This window comes from Leiobunum rupestre, chromosome 4 (genome assembly GCF_980474605.1).
Source record: "Leiobunum rupestre chromosome 4, qqLeiRupe1.1.hap1, whole genome shotgun sequence".
Lineage (NCBI taxonomy): Eukaryota > Metazoa > Arthropoda > Arachnida > Opiliones > Sclerosomatidae > Leiobunum > Leiobunum rupestre.
Genome location: NC_143387.1, coordinates 47304871 through 47327313, shown reverse-complemented (window position 1 = coordinate 47327313; position 22443 = coordinate 47304871). Strand labels below are relative to the sequence as shown.

General features: G+C 35.7%; 3 protein-coding genes across 6 annotated transcripts in view; 1 reads left to right on the top strand and 2 right to left on the bottom strand.

Moving 5' to 3' along the window:
- Window positions 1-1890: 1890 nt before the first annotated feature.
- On the top strand, window positions 1891-5169 carry Nab2 (Nuclear polyadenosine RNA-binding 2). Of its 2 annotated transcripts, XM_090172690.1 has the most exons (14): window positions 1891-2006; window positions 2071-2113; window positions 2198-2312; window positions 2367-2407; window positions 2463-2678; window positions 2746-2915; window positions 2981-3251; window positions 3316-3479; window positions 3537-3676; window positions 4048-4310; window positions 4375-4498; window positions 4583-4737; window positions 4815-4915; window positions 4976-5169. In XM_090172690.1, the coding sequence occupies exons 1-14, from the start codon at window positions 1962-1964 to the stop codon at window positions 5078-5080; spliced, it is 1953 nt and encodes a 650-aa protein (XP_090028816.1). In that variant the 5' UTR covers window positions 1891-1961; the 3' UTR covers window positions 5081-5169. The 2 variants fall into 2 exon arrangements, with proteins under 2 accessions (XP_090028816.1, XP_090028815.1); XM_090172689.1 differs by having other exon boundaries at window positions 3316-3676.
- Window positions 5058-7574, bottom strand: LOC149948042 (sphingosine-1-phosphate phosphatase 2-like). The gene is made up of 3 exons (XM_090172691.1): window positions 6676-7574; window positions 6454-6543; window positions 5058-6202 (listed from the first exon to the last, which is right to left on the bottom strand). Exons 1-3 carry the CDS (start codon window positions 7432-7434, stop codon window positions 5633-5635), a joined length of 1419 nt encoding a protein of 472 aa, XP_090028817.1. The 5' UTR covers window positions 7435-7574; the 3' UTR covers window positions 5058-5632.
- Window positions 7575-13073: 5499 nt separating this feature from the next.
- Window positions 13074-22443, bottom strand: part of Liprin-alpha (PTPRF interacting protein alpha) — an 86882-nt gene continuing 77512 nt past the window's right edge. For 2 of the 3 annotated variants that reach the window (XM_090172688.1, XM_090172686.1), the window contains 10 exons: window positions 22198-22328; window positions 21976-22118; window positions 19928-20090; window positions 19759-19852; window positions 19497-19697; window positions 19244-19419; window positions 19080-19177; window positions 18413-18588; window positions 17986-18054; window positions 13074-14700 (listed from right to left, as the gene is read on the bottom strand). In XM_090172688.1, coding sequence (XP_090028814.1) covers window positions 14635-14700; window positions 17986-18054; window positions 18413-18588; window positions 19080-19177; window positions 19244-19419; window positions 19497-19697; window positions 19759-19852; window positions 19928-20090; window positions 21976-22118; window positions 22198-22328 — 1317 coding nt within the window. In that variant the 3' untranslated portion in view covers window positions 13074-14634. Of the gene's footprint in view, window positions 14701-17985; window positions 18055-18412; window positions 18589-19079; window positions 19178-19243; window positions 19420-19496; window positions 19698-19758; window positions 19853-19927; window positions 20093-21974; window positions 22119-22197; window positions 22329-22443 lie in introns of all 3 variants that reach the window. The other variant, XM_090172687.1, reaches the window with a different exon arrangement.

Genomic DNA, 22443 nt, shown 5'->3' with positions numbered 1-22443 from the left:
TTTGTTTATTTACTTTTTTATTTGTTTATTATTTATTTATTTTTTATTTAATAAACAAAACCACGAAGCCACATGAGGCTTATTTTATACACAAAAAAGAAAATAAATAAAAATTTGTTGAGAGAACAAGACTAAAGGGTAGCACAATGGATAAAATTGTCCAATGTTGAATTTACAATTCCACGTGGTTACAGCCTTTTTAGAGGCAATTTTAGAAGGCGATTTAGGAATTTCAAAATTGTGTTATATCTGTTCAATCATTGATTACTCTACAATCGAATGACCTTGACGGACTAAACATTTAATTAAAGGTTTAGTTAATTTAGTCACGTGACCTCTGGCACGTGTTTTAGATAATAAGGCCAAAAGTTCACGAAAGAGATCGTAACTGGCAAAGACTATATATACGCTTCGCTAAATAGACTGGCGTGTTCAATGGCTCAACTTGCGTACGATAGATGGTCACAATTTTCCCCCGCTTCAGGAGTGCTACTAGTGGCGCCTCTAACGGCTGGTCAAAAGCCTTCTCCCGTGTTTCGAAAGTGTTAACAGGTTTTTTGTATGGAGAAGCCTGTCTAGTAAGCGAAGCGTATATATAGTCTTTGGTAACTGGTGACTTAAGTTCAGTTCGGTTGAAACTTCATGGAGAAAGGGGAAAGTATAGTAATTTTTTTTATTTTCTATTCGCTATTTTTGGGGTGGTTTGGGGAGCCGGTATTTCTTCGCGCCTTCATTCCCGGTTTCATCCCGCCCTATTTCCCCCCGGCCAGTTTCCACCCGCCCTATGCCACTGAAGCTTGGAGTCCCTTTAACTTAGCCTTCTTGTTTAAATGTTTCTTTTGCGTCACTGTCTCTTACTTTTACCAAGGATTCTATATTTTTAGAAGGATAGGCGCTTTCGCACAGTAGCTCCTTCCAAAGATAATTTAAACTCGTACCCTAGATTCGAATACTGAGAGCTTTCCCATTGACGGTTTTGTTACGAAGCGTTTACCCTTTTCCGGCACGTGACCTCAGAAAAATCGGGCTCCATCGGTTGCGGTAAGGCGCAAACCGTGGAGCGATTTTTTTCTGAGTTCCAGTGGGAAGTGGGTAAACGCTATCGGCAACGCGCGAGAGAGTGATTTCGAATCTAGGGTACGAGTTTAAATTATCTTTGCTCCTTCCAAAAATTAACCAGCCAAGGTCAAATATCGCTACCGTGAAGATGCCAAAGCCCATTTCGTTGTTGAGCGATTTGGCATTGGGGGTGAATAAAAGCGGTAAAAGTGACGTCACTCTTTTGTAAAACTCCACGCTCTTCCCGCCAGGCCGTTTATACAGGGGAACCTAGACACTTCCTATCCTTCTAAAAATATAGAATCCTTGCTTTTACAAGACTACGAGCGCGTGATAGAGTCGCTAGGAACTTTGGATTTTCAAGCGCCCGTTCAAATCGCACGTGGACCGATTGCACTAATAAAGCTGTTTTGTGACGCAACAGCAACATGTTTTATCTATTTGTTTTTGTTAATTTTTTTCATTTTATTTTATAGAAACATCTATTTAAGAAGTAATGCCTCTCGAACTTCTCTGATTTATATGTTGAAAAAACTGGATTCAGAATGCACAGCAAAAAATGCCCAAAGCCTTCATTTTCAGAAATATTTTCTAAAAGATAAGGGTGTCGCTTTGTTTTCGATTTTAATCTAAAATTATTAGAACGAAAATTTGGGTTTATTTGAAACTCGCGGGCTTTGGTGAGATCCATGGGTAGGATAGAAATTGTGCTAACACCCAAAACATTTCTGGCAGTCCTGTCCATTAATTAGTTTCAAAAGTCACCACTAGCACGAAAAAGCGCTGTTTAAGAATATTATTTCAAGTCGATCAGATTAGGCTATCCACCTTCCAAGGAATCCCTAGGCTATCCTTGCAATTTTTAAAGAAAGGTAATAATTATCATTTACTGAATCAGGGAAATGGACAGTAGCGTAGGGGTCGACGATGTTACCAAAAAAATTAAAGTAAGATTATTTAAAAATTACATTTAAGTGTAATATCCATGTATTTATGCCAGATATTTTTCAGACTGCTATAACAAATAAACTTATTGATTTGGGATCTTATGTTGGTAAGTCTCAATTTTGTAAATAACCTTCTGCGTGCGTTATAGAACAAAATTAACAATCTTAACTTAATGTCTTGTTTATAACAGATGAAGAACTGCCCGACTATATCATGGTTATGGTTGCTAACAAAAAAACACAAGTGCAAATGACGAATGATTTGAACCTATTTCTTGGTTCGAATACTCAGAACTTCACAACTTGGTAATTATTTTCTACAGGGCATATATGAAAATTACTGAAAGCTTTTGTTTAAAGGCTTCATGGAATATTGGAGACAGTTCAAACAGGCCCTGAAGGTAAAATTCAAGGTTTTACGCACCCTTGTTTTAGCTAAAAGGATTATTCTATTAGAGTTGCATACCACTCCGGAACAAAATAAGGATGTCAAAAAACCAAAAATATCAAAGTCTGAAACTGTTAAAGAGAAAGACTATAAGATATCTTCAAATGAACTGAAACTAGTACCAAAATCGACAATTAAGCATAAAAATCTCAGTGTAGAGGTAATTTCATCTACAGATGTGAGAGAAGAAAATGAAGATGTCATCTCATTCAGAACTGAAACCGGTAATTTCACTAATTCAAAATCAAGGGTTGGCTTATTAGCAAAGTTCAATCCTTAATTATCATACAGATGATGTACTTACAAAAGAATTGCAACAGGAAGATGAAAAACTTACTCCACCAAAATCCATTAAACAGAAAAAATCAATTTTTGCAATTGAAAAACCCCAAAGTACTGAAAACGCAAAACGTTTACCTATAGCATTTCCTAAGAAAGAGGAAATAAAAACTGCTATAAAAGTACTAACCTCATCCGAAATCCATGCCATCTCCAAAAGAAAAACTAATTGTCATACATTTTGTAGATCAGACCAATGTTACAGAGGAAAGGTCCAGTATCTACTGTTAGTTCGGTGATCAGAAAACCCCAAAAAGTGAAGCCCTTTAGTCGTGTTGAGGAGGAGGAAGAGTATGACCCTTGGAAGCCCTCAGTTGGAACAGTTGCCAGTATTGTCAGAGTGACAGAAAGGAGGTCCAGCATTCCTCCCGAGTTGCAAGCTAATAAGTTACTTCTTTTCAAAGCCATAGAAGATGCCAATAAATCCATTACGAAGAAATCTGGCATTAAAGGGTCCGGTACGCTAACCATTCTAATGTTAAAAATGTTTTCAATTTGTTAAGGACAAACTTTTAATTCCAGCTCGTGTAGCTCCTTATAAGCCAATGCCAATTCAGGTTGAGCCATTGAAACCGGTAGAAATGCCTCCCATAATTGAAGCGATAGAAAAATCACCGGAACTTATAAAACAAACAGAGTTGGAAGATCTGAAAATGGACATGCCACAGGCAGAAGAGATGTTGCAAGTATTATCCCTGAAAAAATCCAGTCCCCTTAAAGTTGAAACTGTGACGAACGAACAGGTTATTGAGGTTTTGGAAGAAATTGATCCCAGTATATTAGTAGCGCCTTCGTCAACAGTCATTATTACTAACTCTAAGAAAGGCGTCAAAAGGAAAATTGAAGATGAATCTTTATTAGAAAACCAAACTAATATGGAAAAGTAAGCCAAGACTGCGTTCAGTAACGCTCAATGGACTCACTGTTGAGTAAATATTGAGTCCAGATTTGTATTGTACGCTCTTTAGTGTTTCCGGTTTTGATGACACATTGCTCGTCCGTTGAGCAACGAAGTCATAGACTGTATGAGCAGGGTTTTTCGTTGCTCAACGATCATGTGACGTCGCAGCACGGAATAAGCGTAGCTGCAGACGCCGTGAAAGATGATATTTTACAATATTTACAACAAGTCACGTTTAGCAAAGGTCTCAATGAAAATAATTATTCAAATATTTCGTTAAGCGTTACTGAACGCAGCCCAAGTCATTATTCAAGTACTAAGTTGCGTAATTAATAAAATTTTCTTACATTTAGAATTATGTCTATATCAGAAATTTCATCACATACAAGATTCGTAGTTACACTTGATGGTGTAAATCCCAGTCATATATTTAAAAAACCTAGAAATACATTAGATTCTGGGGTTCAGTCTACAAAGCGAATATTTACTTCAGTTCCTTCAAACATTGATGAAGAGCCGTATGATGAACTAGAGTTTATGGAAACAGAGAATGAATTTGGTCTTGATGATGATGATGATGATGATGACAACATGTTATGCGTTAATTATTCTGATGGTTAGTTACATCCGTTTCATTTACTATTAAGTGGTTTATTAATAGTGAAGTTTTAATCCCATAGCAATGGAAGACAACTTTGAAGAAATGTTTGACGTTGTTGAGAAGAAGAATGTGCGTTGCCAATTCTGGCCAGCATGCGTTAGAGGAGAAAACTGCGTATACATTCACCCGACTCAACCTTGCAAGTGAGCTGAAATTAATTTTCTAAAACTGCATTAAATTTGAGACAAGGTCATAAAAAATTAATTAATTTTTAATTTAATTTATAGAAATTTTCCAGCTTGTCATTTTGGTTCCAAATGCTTAAAAATTCATCCCAACTGTAAATTTGATTCTCAATGCAAAAGGCCAGATTGCCCCTTCACTCATGCATCAAAGCGAAATACTGTTACTTTAGCGCCAATACCAATTCGAAAGTCAAAAGGTACAACGAAAGAATGTTGCTAATAATACTGATTAAAACTTAATTTTTTTAAATCAAAATAATTTTTGAATTTCTAGTTGTAATTCCAGTATCCAAAGCACCACCTACTACAAATGTTCCGATATGTAAATTTTTCCCAAAGTGTGCAAATACAAAATGTGTATTTATACATCCTAAAGTAATAGCTATTTTTTTCTCAACAAATCTAGCTTTCAATATTAAAATTTTACAATTTTAGATGTGTCGCTATGGTTCATTTTGTAAAATGCAAGGATGTCCTTTCACTCATCCTAAAACTCCATCTGTAGAGAAACTTAAGTGGATCGCAAACAAAGCTATGTAGCTTAGCTTATTAAGCTTTTCAGATTGGGAACCGTGAATGAATTATGTAAATACTGTATTTATTGTGTCAACATCATTAAATTTAAAGAAACAATATTCAGTTATTTTCTTTAAATAAAGATACTTAATATAGTCATAAGACAATTTATTTAATATAACTTTTCATTACGTTTAGGAGTTTTTAATCAATTTTACCAAACTTGGAAAATTATCCATTTATAACTAGGTTCCTCGCGTCTATAATATTTAGGCAAGCTTTGGTTTATCATTGCCAAGCCTCGCTTCAATTAAAAAATGGATTTGATATTTAGAAAAGTAATTGCTCTTGAAAAGATTTTATAGGCACTGGACATTACTAATAATGTTAAGATTATATTATCATATTTAACCTTTTTTAGTTATAAAATAAAGCAAATTTTTTAATATTAATCTTTCTAGTATATTTTTTTGGATATAAAAAAATCATAGTTCTGATTTCCATTTAAATGTATAAATTTCAATTAGATTACAATTAGGGAAGAACTGCCCTTAGCCTGATGTAAATTGTTCACATTTACACTTCAGTGTGCATAGTAATCCTTTCTATTCGTAATAGTCTAAATACAAAAGGGCATAAGTAGGTAATGACAATACCTATACAAAAATAGGTAATAAATTTGGCTGGAAGCTCAACAACAGGTTTTTTTTTCGTCTTTGGATCCCTTGGATTTAAGTTCATAATGAAACATACCAGTGTACTAGTGAAACTTTTAACAAATGCCCGTGTCGCAACGATGCATAAAATTCCTATAGACGCTCTTAATAATGCTAGACCAATGACGTTATAATCAGGCCAAATAATTTGGTATGGTGGAGGTAAGCCAGGTCGCCCAATGATTTCTAACTGATAATTAAGCCACGAGCCAGTTGAAAATCCAGCTCCAGTTGCCATAATCACGGTAGTATCACCTCGGGCAGGTGTCCATCGATCCGAATGTGGATAGCAATAAGCTAATAGCGCCAGAATTGAAAAAGTGTATATTGGCGAATATGTATTTGTTAGTTGAAAATGGTCAACTACATCGGCCATGGGAATTGCAATCAACAGTAAAATGATAACTAGTAACAGTCCACAGATTATATCCTGAGAGAAAAAAAAATTTAGATTTTACTTCCAAGTTTTCATACGCAATGAGATGGGAGAAATTTTTCATCTGCAATTGGCAATATTGTAATGATCATAAAAAGGGTCAACATTTTAATGAAGTATTAACACAGCTTAATTAACATCATTTGAAGCTTATCTCAGTGAGAAAAAGTTCAAAATGTGGTATGTATTATTTTATTTTGGCAAACAGCAAAAAAACTCCCATCTCGGCATTTATTATGACATACAAGAACAGTATGCATCCCTAAATACAGGCGACTTAAACACACCAAAGTGCACCAGGCAATAGCAATTGACAAGCCAATTATAAATGGACACTGAAATACAAGAAAATTGATAGTTAATCCTTTAAAGTTAATGGCCTTGTTTCGGTTATATTTTGCAAGCTAAATAATAAGAAACTCTTGCTGTCATTATATTAAGCAGAAACCAGGCTTAAAGTGCAATACCTCGTATCTTTGGCCTGTAAACAGTAGTAACGAGAATGGAACTGCAACTCCAATCATTGCGTGAGTTGAAGGCATACCATATTCTTTGGAATATTTTGGTTCAAACTGAACAACAGGCGGAGCTGATGGTCTAGGCCACCTGATAATGTCTTTTAAAGCTTGTCCAATGTACATAACAAACACCCAAACATTAACCACTTTGCGACAGACAGCACCATCAATATTCCAAAACCAAAATGGAAAAAAGCTTGCGTAAAAGAGTTCATATCCTAAACTGGCTCCAAAACTAAATAGATAGTACCAAAACATATTTTGTATCACATAGTCAGGAGATGATATCTCATAGTCAGAGTCTAAATCAGACACTAACTCATCCCCACTAGATGAACCAATACTGCTTGCGTTACTAACATTTCTAAAATGCCGAGATCTAATTTGTGGAACTGCTAAATTTGAACTTTCACCGTCAACCGTTAATAAGTTATTTATGCCCGCTCCATTAGTTACGATAACATTCTTGGTTGACTCTTTTAAGAAATCCTTTACCTCTTCAGAATTAGAGGGTACACACCCATTTTTGATTCCATAACTCACACCACCGCTAACAGTTTTAATACTAGGCCTTGGATAAATTTCGGACGTATATAATTTCGGATCTAAGGAAGTTTCAATTCTATATATTCCGAAGAAATTTTGAATTTTAGCCACAACGAAGGGGCTTTTAAGTTCGTCTAAACTCGATTTAAAACTAACACTCATTGTTCACTAACTAAACTAAATTTCACGAATCAACAGACAACCCTTAACACGTCTTGAATCTTTCCGGATTTATAGTTTACGCTTCAATCATTCATTTCGTACGCAATATTTAAGGACACACTGTCATCTGCACTCGTGACAAAATAAACCGTAAAGCACTAAATGATAGTACAAATCCAGATTAGCTTTTAAATTATTTTATTGTACCTAAAAATCCCTAGTATACAGGGGCGCGCCAACATTTTAATGAGAGCGGGGGCAACAACAATATTATAAACACAACCACAAATTGATTAATTTAGTTGGTAGTGACACAACCCATAGAAATCTCATAGGTAACTAGAATGCTGCCGTGTAACTGGCAAATGGGCCAAACGCCGTGGCAGACGATAGCCAGATCTCAGCCAATCAGAGCTCAAAGAGTGGTTCTGCCAAGAATTTAATGTCACCAGAGAGAATGACGTCACCTATCTCCCGCTATAGTAGCGGCTTGGAGTAGCGGCAAGGTAGCGGATCCAAGGAGGATTATTATCCTCCTTGGCGGAACCACTCTACGGCCTCTCATTGGCTGAAGGTTCAAGGCGAACTGGCGTCAAGCTCGGCCGTAGGCGGCAGCATTCTAGTTACCTATGAGATTTCTATGACACAACCTTGATAAATAATAAATAGGCTGCGTCCGAAAAAATTCTGAGATAAACAAGACGTACGACGGTCAGAATACACACAATCCTTCTAATGTGTTAAGTTTGTTTGAGCTATTCACAGCAACCTGCAACGCCGGTATCACAACCAAATTATATACACGGTCACACATATATACATATTTACACTTATTTGTTACTTCTAGTCATACTTTGAAAGCATCGAAGATTCCTTCAATCTGTGTCACTCTTATTTTTTACTTCTGATCACACCTATTTGTTACTACTAGTCAGCCGTTGAGTGTCACACTTATTTCTTCTGGTTAATAATAATAATAATAATAATAATAATCAGCTAGGCTAATACCCAAGGCACCACCTTAGGCAAAGACTAGTTCGATCCGATTCATACTTATTTGTTACTTCTAATCACACTTATTACTTCTGGTCATACGCCGAAGACTAGGTCGATCAGTGTCATACTTAATTGTTACTTCTGGTCATACGTTGAAAGCGCGGCGCACTCTGAACGGCCTTGAAAAACGCCAGAAGGAAACTGGCGCGTAGACCTCTATAAACACGCGGATTTACAATGTTGGAAATTGCGGGGCTGCCCAAAAAACCTTACTTAGAATTAAATTTAAGGAACGTTTTTACAATTCTAGGTTATATGTAAACCACAGCTATTCAAAAATATAACTTTCATGAAAATCGGACTTAAATTAAGGAACGTTATGCCGACTTTCAGGCGGAAATATAAGTGTCACACTTATTTGTTACTTTTGGTCATATTAGAACGGCCTCTGATAAGTGGCATACTTATTTGTTACTTTGGGTCATATTAGAACGGCCTCCGATTAGTGTCACACTTATTTGTTACTTTGGGTCATATTAGAACGGCCTTGGAAAATGCCAGAGAGAAATTCGCGTCAAGTCTCTATAACCACGCGTATTTCCAATGTTAGAAGTTGAGGGGGGTACTTATACGCTGTCCAAAAACCTTACTAAGAATTAAAATTTAGCAACGAAATTGCAATTCGAGGTTATACGGAAACCACAGCTATTCAAAAATATAACTTTCATGAAAATCGGACTTAAATTAAGGAACGTTATGTCGACTTTCAGGCGGAAATATAAAACCACGAACATTGGGGTCAATTCAATTCAATTCAATTTGTTTATTGTTTTTTTATATATACATTTTGTGGTTGAGGGCCAAGTCGATAGCCCCGAAAACTATACTTAAATTTAATATTTACTGATATAACCGAAGTTGTAGTTCAGATGAATCCTAACCTATCCAATAATATATTTTTTTAACGTTACCGGACTTAATTTTTAACTAAATATCAACCACACAAAGCCAAACTACCGAAAACGGTAAATTGGGCAAATGCCCAACTTCTTGGGCTTCGATTTCAAATCTTTATGGAAGGCTATCAATGGCGATGCATGTACATTCGAACGAGATATAATTGACTCTTCTAGCCCTAACCGTTGAAGAGGTATGCGCGACACGGCGGCATCGGCATCGGCTACACTGTACGTGAGACTAATACACACAAATCCTTAGGATTGTGCGTAAAAACGAAACACAAAGGTGTCGCATGTTTAGTCATGAAAAATCCTAAAGGGAATTTATTCAATGGGCAACCGTTTTGCCATGGCAACCAAAAATGTTTTTGACAACACAAAATATTAAATTTTCTCATTGCAAATAACATGGGATTTTGACCTCAAATTGATCAAATGTTGATCAGTTTTGATGTTTTTTTTGTCAATTTTTATCTGTTTTTTCTATTTAGGGGGGGGGGGGCTAGGAATCGGTCTGAATCCCATGTTATTTTCAACGGGAAAATTTAAATTTTTTTGTTGTCTAAAATATTTTTCGTTGCCATGGCAAAACGGTTGCCCATTGAATAAATTCCCTTTAGGATTTTTCATGATAAATGAAGGTCTACCAATCCCCCGAGTTTGAACAAAATCTGTGGGTTACACTTCGGGATGTCTCCTTGTGAGTGTACTGACAAGGAGAGTACCCGAGGTGTTTATTGCCGATTTAGTTCAAAGTCGGGCGTAATGTAGACCTATATGAAATATGAAATTTCACAAAAGGAGACGTTGCACTACCCATTCGATTTGCTAAGGCAACCGAAAATGTTTTTGATTACTTAAAAAATTTTGGAAATCACGAAATGTGTAATTTGGACCACATTTAGGTAAATTTCACCAAGTTTGGGTATTGGGTAAATTGAAACATTTTTAGGGTAAATTTGTACAAAATGTTGGGTAAAATAAGGAAAAAATCTTATTTTGGTTGTAAGTGGTCAAAAACATTTTCGGTTGCCATGGCAAATCGAATGGGTAGTGCAACGTCTCCTTTTGGGAAATTTCATATCTCATATAGGTCTACATTACGGCCGACTTTGAACTAAATCGGCAATAAACACCTCGGGCACTCTCCTTGAGAGTGAAATATATCTTTGCGGAAAGTCTGCCCGGAGAAAAAGTAGCAGTGGCAGCGGCCCCACGGTGAAATAAAAGCGGGGGCAAGTCGCCCCCGCTGGTATAGGATGGCATGGTTTAACCTGATTCAGTTCCTCTATGATTTTATAGGGACTTCCCTTAAAAAACAGTGAATAAATAAACTTGCATGTATCGATGCTCAAACAAAAGCAGATGTTAAATAAATAAATCATAATATATCCCAAAAAAAATTCATTTATTTCTACAATCTTTCGGAACATTTTTGTCTTGGTAGGCGGGGCTGGCCATGCGCGCGAAAATTTAAAAAAGGTTGACATATTTCAACATAGTTTCCAAAGGGGCGGGAAATGGGAGGTGCACTGGGAGGTGATCCCCGTTACGTGAAATTGGTGGATCTTAAAATTCATTTGGCACGTGAAAATACGCCACCGTGATATGGTATAAAAGCAGGTAAATATGCCTGCTTTACCTCACAATGTAAAGGTGCTGTCACGCGCAAAAACGTCATTTTGAAATCGGTCAATTCACTTTGTACTTCATAATAAAAGGAATAATTTATTCTAGTAGTCAAAGCGGTGCGTGTCTATTCTTTGAAATCATAACAGAAACTCGAATTTTCCTTTTATTAAACAAAATTTTGTACTTACCTGTGCATAATTTTTATTAAATTAAAAATATTTCTTATCTCTAGAGTTAACTAGCTAGGACTATAATTTTTTAGGGATTAGTTAAAGGGCCACAGTACCTTTTGAATTTTGGAATTAGGGCTTGAAAAATTCCCAATTATCATACGTTAGATCTGCTATCACAAAGACGAAGTACCGAAAAGGAGAGCTACATGAAATTCAGGCTGAATATTTCAAATGATTAGGTGGCCCTTTATGTAAGATTATACAAGAGTAGAGTTGGTAAGAGTAGTAGTGGATAATGTAGGTCTAGATTAAGAGGAGATAAATAACTGGTCAGGAATTCTGTATTTCTCATTCTCTATACACACTCCAAGTAGTAAACAACAGTGAAATTCATCTTCATTCATGAATTGGTTTCCTGTACATCGCAAAAGGATTCCGAAAAAGCAAAAACAGAGCATTTACAATGAACTAAAATAAAGTTTAGTTTTTTTGGTTTTCTATAATGTCATATGGGGGGTTTAAAGGAAGTGTTTTTGAAAGAGCTGCATTTTTCTTACAATTTACACACCAGAATATATAACAACACCATCAATTACAACAATTTTCTTTTTTTTTTGGTCTCGCTACCAGTTGAATGTTTTCAGAGCGAGGCTTAATTTAAATAACATTTTCTCAATTATTTGTTAAATTTTAGCCATTTTCATGATATGCTTTATAATGAGTTTTAGATTTTTTTGTTTGAAAAGATTAAAATTCAAGGCTATTTCCTTATAACTTTATATATAAAAAAATCACTGGAATATATTTTTAAATTGATTTTTTTCACTTAAATAAGAACCCTGGGTTTTTGGTAAAAATCTATCATAAAAAAAATATCTAATATATTAAATAAATACAAAGCACTTTTTCCTAAAATGTCTACACATAAAGTATGTACACTATTTGTGTATTGCACCTGAATACACTGATAATTAAAACAACTGAGCCACAATTGAATTATACGATATAGAAGGGAAAATGGGGTATGTTTATAATTATATAATAATTATGATTAAAGTATATAATTCTTCAGTTTTACCGAAGAGTGATGGCTAACGAAATTAACAAAAATTAATGTACTTTTATTTTAAATCTTTCTAGTGTTCGTGTATCGAAGTTATCTTCCTCTCGCTGCTTTTCGAAATCTCCAAAAGCGACGTTTTAAATAAACTAATATAAATTTCAAATGCAAATATAAGCTAATTACGTATAAATAAATGGAAACATCTCTAGAAACCCATTTAAATATTAGCAAACAGAATAAGTAGCGGTAAAACTCATCTACAAGCGTTAGAATAAAAAAATATTAATAATAATAATAATAATAATCCGCAAGTAAATGCAGATAATTAAATATTACCAGAAAGATATATATTTAAAACTTGAGAGAATATTGTTCTTTTCGCAGCCTTTCTCCAGATTTGGGAATTATTTTCGGAGATTCTAAACTTTCATCGTTCAATGTGCGCTAACTCGAGCTTTATCATCATAAGTGTTTTCTTTTATATCTCTCTATTTTGAAATACATCCCTTCATGGTATAATACATTTATTTGCAAATTCCGAATTAATATTCGAGCCCAGGGTTCCATTTTAAACACGCAAATATTGATTGTATTATTCATATTTTGAGGTATTGTGAAAAAGGGATTATCACTAAAACTCTTTGTTGTTTAAAGTGCGCGGAGAAATGGAAATTACACGCAAAATAAACCGACAAAATATACATTTTACATACTTCAACAAGTACTTTTTTTGGAAAGAAATTCTTTAAAAAGTGAAAGCGACAAACAGCTTAGTTTAAAACGAGTTTGTCTTACAATTATAAAAAAATATGGGTATGATAAATAAAATTATTTTTCTTTTAATAAGATAAAATGTTAAAATAGTCGTGCAAATGCTGAAAGTAAAAATCATTCTGTTGTACCATGTTAACCTTTGCTTCTATCGTAAAGAGCTGCAACTTGCAATAAATGATAAATTTTTATTTTTCTGGGATATTAAAGAATTATAATTTTTTTTCTGAATAATATAATCACATTTATAATACACGAGGGTGAGGATTGATTCGATTACCTTGTTTTCATTTAGTTGAATGAGATTTAAGTTTTGGAAGCCATATACTAACCCCAACACTTTCTTGTAATCATTATATGGTTAATACCGTTCATTTGTTTGGTTTTTTTTTTTTACTTTAACCAATAAGCAATATTTATTTAAACCCCTTTTTTCTAGATACGAAGACTAGCACCAGTCTTGGACTTTCCATTTTTATTATTTTTTTTATGACACATATCTTTCCACATTTTTCTAATTATTTAAAAGGCATTTTATATCAATTAACTTGTGTTTATCATCACAACTTTGCAAAAACCATTTTTTTGCGCCGTTTTTTGTACTAATCCAAAAAGTGTCTTATTTTTTTACCATTATCCTTCGCTCTTCTAAATAAGGATGCCTAAGATTCCCATTTATTTAATATAAAACTAAAATTTACCAAAAAGGAAATCCCTCCTGTCTTTCGTACAATTACGAATCTCAATATTTAAGTGACCTAGAAAAGTTTCCGTTATACAGGAATTACCCAAAAGCTGCATGAAGATTATATGGCACAGAAATTGTTGATTTTTTTCTTGGTTTAATCTTAATAATTAATAATTTCGACGAAGTAATATTCCCCAAACTCTGCCATTCTTTCGAGAATAATAAAAAAAACAAATCCGGTTCTTTTAAATACTTTTGTTTTTTTTGATGACTATGAAGAATATAAATCGTAGGATGACTCGAAACAAAATTAATCTTTGGCATCGTAAATCACAACACAGGGGATTATTTTTTCCATCATTTGTTTTCCAAACTATGGCAGTGAGAAATGTATATTTATATCCTAACTTCTTAACATTGGGTTATTCGCTTTAACGGTTGGTTTTTTTAAATTTTTTTCACATTTACGGTGATGTACTTTTTGCTACTATATACTTTTTTGTTGTTGACAAGGTGATAATTCTTGGTTTTTTAGGTGAGCTACGACTATTTCAATGAGCAAATAACACACACCATAAAAAATTATACAAAACAACACGCACGAGATTTATATATAGTTTATTTTTCGCTAATCGAAAAAATTGGTTTTGGTCCTCATATGGGTACAAAAACTAATATTAAAAAAACAGTACCCTTTTTATTTTTGTGTCTTTCTGTGGTACTTTGACCGAAAGAACAATACGGAGGGGAGTATGTAAGGGTGGATTTTTTTTGTAATCGGGGATAGAGTTGTGGTACTTGACTCCGGCTGATTTTTTCGACCATTTCTTACAATATAAACTAATATTAGCTTTGTTTTTTTATTATAAATTATAAAATGTCTGGTAAATTATTTATAATATAGTAGCGGCTGGCAAACTAAACCAGTCTGTCCCCAGGAACAGAGTTGCCGTGTCCTGTGCCTGCAGGTTGCCTCTGAGGAGCCTGTTTGTTTTTATTAAAGAGCTACTTTAAAAAAAATGACAACAAAAAAGGCCTAGGCCTAGTATAAAATAATCTAACAAAAATAAAAACATCTTTACGATCAAATAAAAGGGATTTTTTTTTGTAAGGCATAGCTGGAGGTTTCATGACATAAAAAAAAATCTCGATGCCAACTATCAGGACTGAGCCTAGAAAATACACAAGGGAGAAAGGCATTTCACAAAAATGGATTTTTCGAATCTTATAAAAAAATTGACAATCAAATAGAGCTATATACTAGTCTACGCGTACGTGCAACAAGCGAGATACACAGGAGACATTCTACCAATATTTGAACACACAAACACTGGTCTACGACATAAAAAGCTGGAAATAAATCTATCGCGCATAATTAAAAGAACAGGCACTTTTATCAGCTTAAAAAAACAGATTTGTGATTGCAAGCGCTGAAAAGCTAGGGTCATAATTAGTGTAACTGTTACTGAGGTTGGGCCCTAACGAAATTAACACTAGGCGTGGCAAAGCAAGTTGCAACTTCGAAGGGTTACGGTTGTGTTAATAGATGCTCCCGTTATCATAATTCCAGTAAACTGCGTCATATCAGATAACGTGCAGGTGCACTTATATCAATTGTGAACCGTCCAAATTCGAAATTATCGCTGACGGTGTATTAGAAAAAGCGTGATAAAACCTGTGGCTATGTTCAACAATCAAAATCGTGAAATAAACCCAAACTTTTTAAAGGGTTCCATCAGCCTCGTAAGGGGATGACAGTGGCGGGGGGGATGAAATAGCGCTATTTGTTACCGCGGAAGGAGACAAATTGTTTGATAATACGAAACTTTACAAAACACGTGGTCATTTCGCGGAATTTCGGATTTCGATATCGGTCGCAACGGACGGTGTTTTTGTCACCTTGGCCTAGTTTGCTTTTATTAGAATTTAATTAGAATTAATATGGAAAGTTGTTGTTCTTGTTCAGTGATTGATTTTCTTTTCGTTTATCATGTATTTTATTATTACCATTAATTTCATTGCTCGACATTGTTAAAACAGACTGGCGAACTCGCGGAGGAATACTACGCGGTCATCGTTCATTCGTTTAGCGCGACGTGCGCCCTCTAGTGGCGGTAATCGAAATCAAAATCCTAGGGGGTGCAAGTTTCTCCACTTACGAGGCTGATGGAACCCTTTATTAAGATTGTGGAACGCCAAAAAAATTTAAAAGCTGTTTAAAATAAATCAAAATAGCAGCTAACCAAAATGTTGCATGTGCGCGTTAAATAACCATAAATTTTCTAAATGTGTCAGAAAAGCCTGCACCTACAACAGATTAATTAACCCAGCCACCAGTAATTGGCTTCAAAAGTCACTACTTGACTTAGGCCTGTGTGGTTCCTTGGGTACTAGCTTAGCAGGGCTCCCACCAAAATCAGAAATAAAAATAGGGAAATAGGGGATTTTTCAGGCTAGAAATAGGGTGAAATACGAACCAAATTTTGAAAAGGAACCAAATAGGGACCATTTTAATAAAAAATTAGATAATTATTTTAACTTTAATTTTTACAAAAATGACTTTAAAATAGGATATTTCTAAAACTGACTTAGTTTTAATTTGTAAAAATTGTTTTACTCAAAATTATATAGAGTAGTATCGCTCTGCAGCTTTGGGCTATGGCAGCCATATTGAGGGCAGTTTTTTATCTATAGGAAAAAGCATGGGTGACGTCGACATACGTCACGTCGATATTACTCTATAGTTCAACTTTACGACTGCAAGGCTCATTCCGAATTTTACCGAGCATTTCAATTTAGCCGAGCTCGTGGCGCCACCCAATGTAGTAAATTACAGCTATAAACGTTAATCGATACAATTCTGGTTCAATATTATAAGCCGATGGTACTTTTCAGCAAATTTACTAGAAATAGGGTAATTTAGGTACCAAATTCCGATTTTAAGGTGGTTTAGGGACCTCGGAATAAGTAGGGGCTTTTAGGTATTTTAGGGACCTGGTGGGAGCCCTATAGCTATTTACTATTATTATTTAATACCATTCCAAAAGTAAGAAAAATCGTTCTACAGCTTTGACCGTTTTTAATATACACGAATCAGAATGTTTTTGAACGTACCATTGTATTAAAATAAGCGAGTTTCAACAATTGCACTGCCATCTATTGACTTTTAAACGAATATAAGATTTTTTATTTTTTTTACAACAAACGGTCAGCCTAAACTGACGTCATAGGTCATTGTGGTACCGCTTTTTCGCCCACTGCTCAGGCGTCAAAGTCAAACAATATTGAAAATCGCTTATTTATACCTTACTTAGTTTGCAATTTGCTTTATACACACTGCCAGAAGGCGGAACTTCCTGATTAGTGACGTATCTCTCACGAAATTTATGATACATTAAACTGTTTTAACTCAATGGTTGAACACACCCTGAAAGGCGAATTAAATGTTCCGCCTTCAACACAGTAACTAATTACCGTGAACTACGTTAACTGTCCTAATCGCCATACTAACAAGGCGAGTACCCGAGGTGTTTATTGCCGATTTTGTTCAAAGTCGGGCGTAATGTTCACGGTACACCTATATGCACTACCCATTCGATTTGCCATGGCAACCGAAAATGTTTTTGACCACTTAAAACTAATTTTTTTCCTTATTTTACATCAAAAATGTTCCAATTTACCCAAACTTAATGAAATTTATCTAAATGTGGTCCAAATTACCCATTTCGTGATTTTCAAATTTTAAATGGAGATTTGTTTGTTTTAAGTGGTCAAAAACCTTTTCGGTTGCCATGGCAAATTGAATGGGTAGTGCAACGTCTCCTTTTGGGAAATTTCATACCTCATATAGATCTACATTACGCCCGATTTGGAACAAAATCGGCAATAAACACCTCGGGTACTCTCCTTGTAAGAGTCTAAGTTTCGGAATCTGTGTTTTAACAAAAGTGTGACCATCTGAAAGTTTGGTAATTTGTGGAAAGAAAAAGCTCTAGTCTAATTTAAGGCAACAAATATCCAAGGACATGCTGTTATTAGGGACGAAAGCGGGGTGAGGCATTACCCAAAAAAAACGATGAATAAACAGTATCTAAGAACCATTACCAGAGGATAGAATGTGTGGAAAAGTGATGAAAAAATACGTTCACAAGTCATCGAAAGTGAGGTATCTTTGATCAACATGACCACGTTTAAGTGAAATCTTAAAGAAACTAAACTCTGTCCAAACTAATCACTACTCTAAGAATTAAAGGAAAGAGCAGCTTTTACCTCATCGGGTTTTCTATCCGTCGCCTTCAGTAGAAGCGCGTTAAAGTCCATTTCTAAAACTTCTCGTGCCTAAACGCGGTAACAAACGCGTTAATATTCGCCGCTATACATTCATAGCGTTTTCCAGTTGACTATAATAGAGCACTAGAGATCGCCCCGACCAACTTTTCACGTTCCAATTAAGTGACCGGATCCACTCCGATCAATAAATGAGTGTCCCGTTTATCGCTCTCGAGCACTCTGTGATCGCTTGAAACCGATTTGCCTATTTCGACAGATCAACCGATTGATATCACCCTCGGAGCAAATGTTCTTTTTTTTAAGTCGTTGGGTACGATCAATGACGTCAGCGTCGGATTCGGAGCGAATCTCGAGGAGTCAAATGGAAAACGCTATTAGAGAGGTATTCCCGTCAATCTTTATTTACCTGTACATTTTGGTTTGGTATTTGCAAAGCTAGGGCCATTGAATTGAAGTCGAAACTGTCATCTAAGGCAATGAGGGAGCCGTGGACTCCCGATTCTTGCAGGTTATTTGCATATTCTTTCAAACCGATTGAATCGAGCCATTTTATTACTCGGTCATTTGACCAGACTAGGACATCTGTCATGGGCGCAAAAATAAATAAATTAATTAGTCCGCCAGATCGATCTTTATGCCCGAAAACTCTCAATATTGTGTGAAAATATTTAGAAGTTTTAAAATGCCAGCTCAGTTTTTTGAAATAAATATCTTTGCTGCTTTTTCTTTTTGGTTCCAAAGATTGTCAAAGGGTCAGGTTCCAAACAGATCCAAAAACTATTTTGGTGATAACGCATTGGTAGGAGATCAGAGTTTGAAACGTTGAAAAATATTATTATTTTGCTGATAGTGCAAATCTATTTCAAAGTTCTTGGAAAATGGCCCTTTGTCGGTTATAAAAACATACACGGTCGATTTTATGACTCTGGCGCGAAGGAAAATAATTGTAACTATCTGTAGCGTAACTACACTATAGATCAGAACAATTAAAGGATACCCTTTTTAACTTAGGCTTTTATCGTTAAGCTTAGTTAAAATACTTGTTAAGACACTACTTAAAGGATTTTAATTACCTTTGATTTCATGTTCACTACTCCTACGCCTATCTTCCAAAGCTTGCCTGTCATAGTTCAACCTCTTCAGGCAGTTGATTCCGTATTGTAAGCTTGTTCTAATTTTAACAAGTTAGTTAAAAGATGTTGATTCGTAAAATATCCAGGAGGTATGAAAGGCCTACCTATGGAAACTGTCGACCATTTTGAGGTGAACTCGCAAGTCTTTCTTCGTCAAATGATCGAGCATTCGAGCATCGACGAGGCACTCCATGAATGTTGAGCGGTACTGGGATAAACCCAAGGAAGGCAACCACTCATTACCTATCCATTCATGATTCATTTCACCAAACGCTAAACTCTATTAAGGTATAAATACGATATTTAAGAAAAGAGAGATCCGACGATGAAAGTATAATATACGAACTAAAGTCGTACAGTTCGAGATGGCTTAGGAGCTGACGGACTTGTGAGAGCTACCATTTCTTGAATAGCTAATCGTAACTTCAGCCTATGTAATGGATTACTTATTCCAATTTCTCTTTGAATTTCCGTGTCAGAAAGGGCGGACATGATGGCTCCGCTTTTGACGTTCGCCCTACACGCCGCTACGTACCACGCGGGCATTCCCACCCATAACTGAACAGAAGACATTTCATTTAGCAACTGTCATATTCGGTAATTCTTCCCGGAAACTTACCTCTAACCAGGCGACTATTGTTGGTCCGTTCCAGAGAGCAAAAGGCGTACCAGCCTTCATCGCTTCCGCCAGAAGCTCGTGTCTAAAATAAAATCTAAACGGGAAAAATGCTTAGCAACATTTGGTCCCGTGTAAATATGTGGCTAATTAAAAGGGCGGAGTGTCGTACTTCTTTTTCGTTCTCCTGTCGTACTCAGATTTTTGCGTCATGGTGCCAGGCGTTCCTGCACTGTTACTGGGACCTCCTGTGGCTCCGGCGCTTGCCCCACCGGTTGAGCTTGTTCCCATATTTGAAGGCTCACTCATAATAATATCAGTGTCCATATAGCCACCTAAATATCATTGCCCAAAAACCATGTTAAATGTTAATGACAAATAGTTGCTATTATGGAAGTACCGCGTTAAATCAAATCCAAATTAGTTTCCTCCCTCCAAAGTTATTCGTCTCTTTTAAATATTATTTTATAAGTTAATTGTTATTACTGTAGTTGTTGTTTGTAATTCTAGTACACTTATCAAAAACTCAAAAATTGTACCAAATATTCAGAAAACGTTACGGGCTTAAATAACGCACCGCATTCCCAACAAATCGGTTTAGGCAAAATATGTTTATTTATACTTAGGGATAATGACTATGTTGAAACCCTTTTTAAGTTTTCTGCCAATCAACCTCACTGTCTGCCTGTATGCCCCTCCCCTTAAGACTAACAAATCGCCCCGTTCTCTCATTGGTACCCTAAAACTGACGTCTTCCGACGCGACTGAAGAACACGACGCTGACATTTTTCTTACCCCACTCGTGAGAAAGGAAAACATAGACTTCAAATTATAGTAATTCTCCCGCTACAATATCGAATCGTAAGACCTACAATTTCTTCCAAATAGGTTATACAGGGTTCGTACAAAATTTCCGGAATTAAATTCCCTGACATTTCCAGGTTTTCCCTGACCAAATTGCCAAATATTCCCTGACCATTTTTGTAGAATAAATGAATGTTTTGAGGTAAAAATCTTGAAAAATATTTTCTTTCAAAAATTTATTTGCCTCATTTTTTAGGGTCATTTTGAAATTCCCTTACTTTTTGGAACCATTTTCAAATTCCTTAACGTTTCTCTGACATTTTGGAATCATTTTCAAATTCCCTGACCTTTTGGAAACCTTTTAAAATTTCCTAACTTTTCCCTAACCTTTTGGAAACATTTTTCAAATTCCCTGACTTTTCCAGGTCGTGTACGAACCCTGTTATATTATAAATATTGTTTAACTCGCATTTGATTTTCATTAATTAAAAAAAACAAGTGACTACTACAACAACAATCGAGAAAATGTCTGCGATGGCAAGCATTGACGCATAAAAAAATATAATAGGCTTAACGCTGTTAACGGGGATTTTTTGCGTCGACGATAGCCATCAAGGCGTTTTTGCCCTAGTGAAAACCAGTCTTTAAGATTATTTTCCACTAGTGCGCGACGTAATGTATTATTGTTTACGTGCGTAAAAAGCTCTGAACGTGCCAAGATTCGTACTGTTACGCGCTAGTGAAAACTAAACATTAGGGTAGCCTAGGCGTAAAGAAACACGTTTGCGTCAAAGTAATGATGGCCACTGGATAAGACGGATTTACTACACCGGGAGTTCTTCATAATTTTAAATAAGCCATTTCCACCCTTGAATATTAATTAATATTAATTAATCTTTCTTAGCTGTTCCAAGTGACCCGTTCAGAGTTAGCTTAGGGGTAAATTTGTTTGGAGTTAGCCTGCATACCATGCCTTCGTGGAAATTCAATTTGTTTTTTTATACAAGTTTAGAAAGCTGAAAAATGGTAGATTGTGCCTTAAGAATGCTTCTTGATATCAGCTAGGAGCAACAAACACACTAGGAGAACGCAGCTAGCCTTTAAACACGCTAACGCAGTGTTGCGTACACATTTCATTGGACGAGCCTTTACGCTGAAAGTTTTACGGAAAGGGGGAAGACAATTTCCGAACTTTCCCCTTCCGCCGTCGCAGGCGCTAAAACGTCAAACCAATGAAAACTGTACTCAAGAACATGGACGACTTTTGACGGGTTGCGTTCTCCTGGTGTGGGGTGCTGTGTTTGTTGCTCCTAGATATCAGCCTTTTAGTTTTGTCTCTAGGCTTATAAATAACTTATTCAAGGATTTGTAAAATATGGCTGAGTTTGTAAATATAATTGTACAAATTAATGTTACCCTGAGACATTAAATACTCTTTTCCCATCGCATCTTTGACTTTGGCTTTGTCTTTTTTACTGAAGAACCGACCCAAGGAAGATTTAAAGCCCTTTTTCTTTGGAGGTGTTTTGTGCAGCGAGTCTTGGGAAGAATTTGTGGAACTATAAAAAATGATGATTCGTGTTAGAATAATAATAACAATAATTGTAAAATAATAATCTCGGCAATTAAAAGACACACCTCCTAAGCTCTTCGGAGCTTTGTGCTAAAGCTTGAGCCACCCGTTCTAGCCTCAAAGATCTTGGTGTTGGAGGACTGGATTCTCTCCGTAAGAGACGAATGTCGTCTTTCGATTCCATAGGCGGAGGCATCTATAGCAAAAACAAGAAAGGTGTTGCGGAAATTGTAAAACCAGGAAATTATATATGTATACACTTGGAATGTCTAAGGGAGACTGTTGCGAACGCGACGTTTACCTATAAAAAC

What these genes read in the sequence shown, in the direction of transcription:
- LOC149948042 (XM_090172691.1), bottom strand. Translation starts at nt 7,434, where the DNA reads ATGAGTGTTAGTTTTAAATCGAGTTTAGACGAACTTAAAAGCCCCTTC. An exon ending in TTACAGGCCAAAGATACGAG is followed by an intron (nt 6,544 to 6,675) that starts GTATTGCACTTT and finishes CTTGTATTTCAG; the next exon opens with TGTCCATTTATAATTGGCTT. An exon ending in TAGGGATGCATACTGTTCTT is followed by an intron (nt 6,203 to 6,453) that starts GTATGTCATAAT and finishes TTTTTCTCTCAG; the next exon opens with GATATAATCTGTGGACTGTT.
- Nab2 (XM_090172689.1), top strand. Translation starts at nt 1,962, where the DNA reads ATGGACAGTAGCGTAGGGGTCGACGATGTTACCAAAAAAATTAAA. An exon ending in ACTCAGAACTTCACAACTTG is followed by an intron (nt 2,313 to 2,366) that starts GTAATTATTTTC and finishes TTTTGTTTAAAG; the next exon opens with GCTTCATGGAATATTGGAGA. An exon ending in AGTTCAAACAGGCCCTGAAG is followed by an intron (nt 2,408 to 2,462) that starts GTAAAATTCAAG and finishes TTATTCTATTAG; the next exon opens with AGTTGCATACCACTCCGGAA.